The sequence below is a fragment of the Nelumbo lutea genome, chromosome 8, assembly GCF_056320005.1.
Source record: "Nelumbo lutea isolate HS-2025 chromosome 8, American lotus-T2T, whole genome shotgun sequence".
Classification (NCBI taxonomy): Eukaryota; Viridiplantae; Streptophyta; class Magnoliopsida; order Proteales; family Nelumbonaceae; genus Nelumbo; species Nelumbo lutea.
In genome coordinates this window covers 26,131,865-26,134,142 of record NC_142691.1, presented here as the reverse complement: position 1 = coordinate 26,134,142, position 2,278 = coordinate 26,131,865, and the positions used below count along the sequence as shown (strand labels likewise).

General features: G+C 41.4%; 1 protein-coding gene across 1 annotated transcript; it reads right to left on the bottom strand.

Annotated features, from left to right (window-relative positions):
• Window positions 1–1,117: 1,117 nt before the first annotated feature.
• On the bottom strand, window positions 1,118–1,564 carry LOC148843521 (E3 ubiquitin-protein ligase RING1-like). The gene has a single exon (XM_088959425.1). The coding sequence runs from the start codon at window positions 1,562–1,564 to the stop codon at window positions 1,118–1,120; it is 447 nt and encodes a 148-aa protein (XP_088815551.1).
• Between the last annotated feature and the right edge of the window lie 714 nt (window positions 1,565–2,278).

Here is a 2,278-nt window from a genome sequence, read left to right as displayed (position 1 = left end):
ATCTCTAAACTTATGAGATTTAATTTATGGGAAGATATTTCTAATGCATGTTGCAAAAGGTTATTTGAATGGTGTGAGCACCGGCTTACATTGATTGAAGCCAAACTCGTCCCAACATGGCCACATGGTTCACTTTTGTAAATATGACGTGACAATTACATGGTTCATTTTATTGCTTTGATCGAATGATCACCATTGAGTAAAAACATTATGGTTGGATTTATTCACATGCTTATGCCAGATTCTATTGCAACATCTCTACTACAACCAGAGAGAGATATTACCAGTTAGGCAATTTGGCACCTTGTTATTATTTAATTCAATTGTCATTTTGTAAAAGACACTAGCTCAAGATCTTTTAACCACAAGAACTTTACCCACACCTACCCACAAAACACTTTCTTTATGCATTGAAAATATCTCCCCATGCTTAATAACATGTAAGAGCAGATTTTACATCTCCTCCCCACAAGGGGTTGCCCCACACACCCCATAGCACATCCATGCCGTGTGTTGAGAATATCTTTTGATGATGACATTATCAATTCGGATATATCTTCGAGAGATGTTCTCAATACACGGCAAGGATGCATTATGGGGTGTTGTGGGGTAATCTTTTGTGGGGAGGAGATGTTATCTCATAAGAGCATTAGATGTTTCTCATGTGTGGCTGTGATGTCTTGTGGGTAGGTGTGGGTACAATTGTCATAGTAGGAAATTAGGGTTCGATTTTGACACCTTGGGTAGCTGACAGGCGAAATCAGATGGTCACCACGCTATGCAATGGGCTACGTAAGCACATGCATGGGACCCACACTTATTGTATTGAACACTACACTGACGTTTTGTCACTCATAACCGGTTACGTAGCCCATATTGCACACAACTTGATGAGCAACAGATCGAGACTTGATAGCTCAAGCAAAACATAGCCTTATTGTTTGAACAAATACCATCATTAGCAATTTTGTATAATAACTATTGATTGTCGCTAAACCATCGATCAAATAAATAAATTAAATTCCAGAATAGAATAAAATTGTAAAACTGTGTTCATCAGATGAAACAAATAAGCATAAATTCAGAAACCAATATACAATCAAACTGTGTCAATTAATCAAACTTTAGGCATCTCATAACGACACAACGGACACAAGTTGCTCGGCTGCAACCATTTAGAAATGCAACCTCCATGATAGACATGCGAGCAAGGCATGCGAGTGATCTGCGACCCGATCGGAAGCTCTTCCAAACAGATGGCACAATTTATGGTGGAAGTGGAACCCACACCACCACCATCGACGTCGAGTCTCGCCACTTCCAACGCTTCAATGGCGGACGCAGACGCAGGGACAGCTCCGAACCCACCATTGCCGGCATCCATTGATTCCACGGAAGCTGCGGCTATGGCAGCATTTTCGTCGTACCGTTGAGCGAGCGTCTGGAATATATGGACGGAAGCAAGCGCAATGGGGTCTCCATTAGAAACAGCAAGGGCCACCTCTCGGGCAAATGGAGAAATGGTTGGTTCCAGGATCTCATTCGCCTGCTCAGACAAGCCCATCTCGGAAAGAATGTAAGAAACCAACCTTGGACAATAGAGGTCGGATAGTAAGGAGCGAGTATTGAACCTGAAGCTCTTGGTGATTGTGGGACCCACCACCTCAATCGTCCTCGCTAATGCATGAGCATCGTCTCCTTCGTCATCCCCCGATTGCAGAAGCCAGGTGGTAGTCTTTAAAAACTGGATATCGATGGCGAACCTATCGAAGCCATTTTGGTCCCATGGCTTCTAAGAGAGCATATAAGCAGACAACTTCATGAATGGCATCTTGAAGGCTGGAATGAAGATTGAGTAGTGAATCAAAAACTCGAACTGGAAGAAGAGTGGAAAATTAAGCAGAAATTGGTGTGCGAGTATTGATGATGTGAATGACAACATGGGAGACGAAAGCTACTGGGTTTGTTTTTATAATGCAATAAGAGTGTAAAACTGGAAGACGATAGCTAGTTCTTGAATTAGAAGTTTCTATTTCTAATTCCCAAACTGGATTTCCTACTTGTTCTTGAATTACTAATAAGAAAAGAGTAAAGAGTCCACTTTCAACACGACAGCGTTAAAAGTGGTCATGGGACCCAAGCTCAAAATTCCAATCGGACGGACGGTACGTGGAAAGAGTTCACTTTTTTTTTTTTTTTCTTTAATTACTTGGGTCACAAAATACTGCCATTGTATTTTGTTAAATTTGAAACTCGGTGACCGTTTCCTATCCTAAAT

Coding starts and splice junctions, on each gene's coding strand:
- LOC148843521 (XM_088959425.1), bottom strand. CDS start 1,564: ATGGGCTTGTCTGAGCAGGCGAATGAGATCCTGGAACCAACCATTTCT.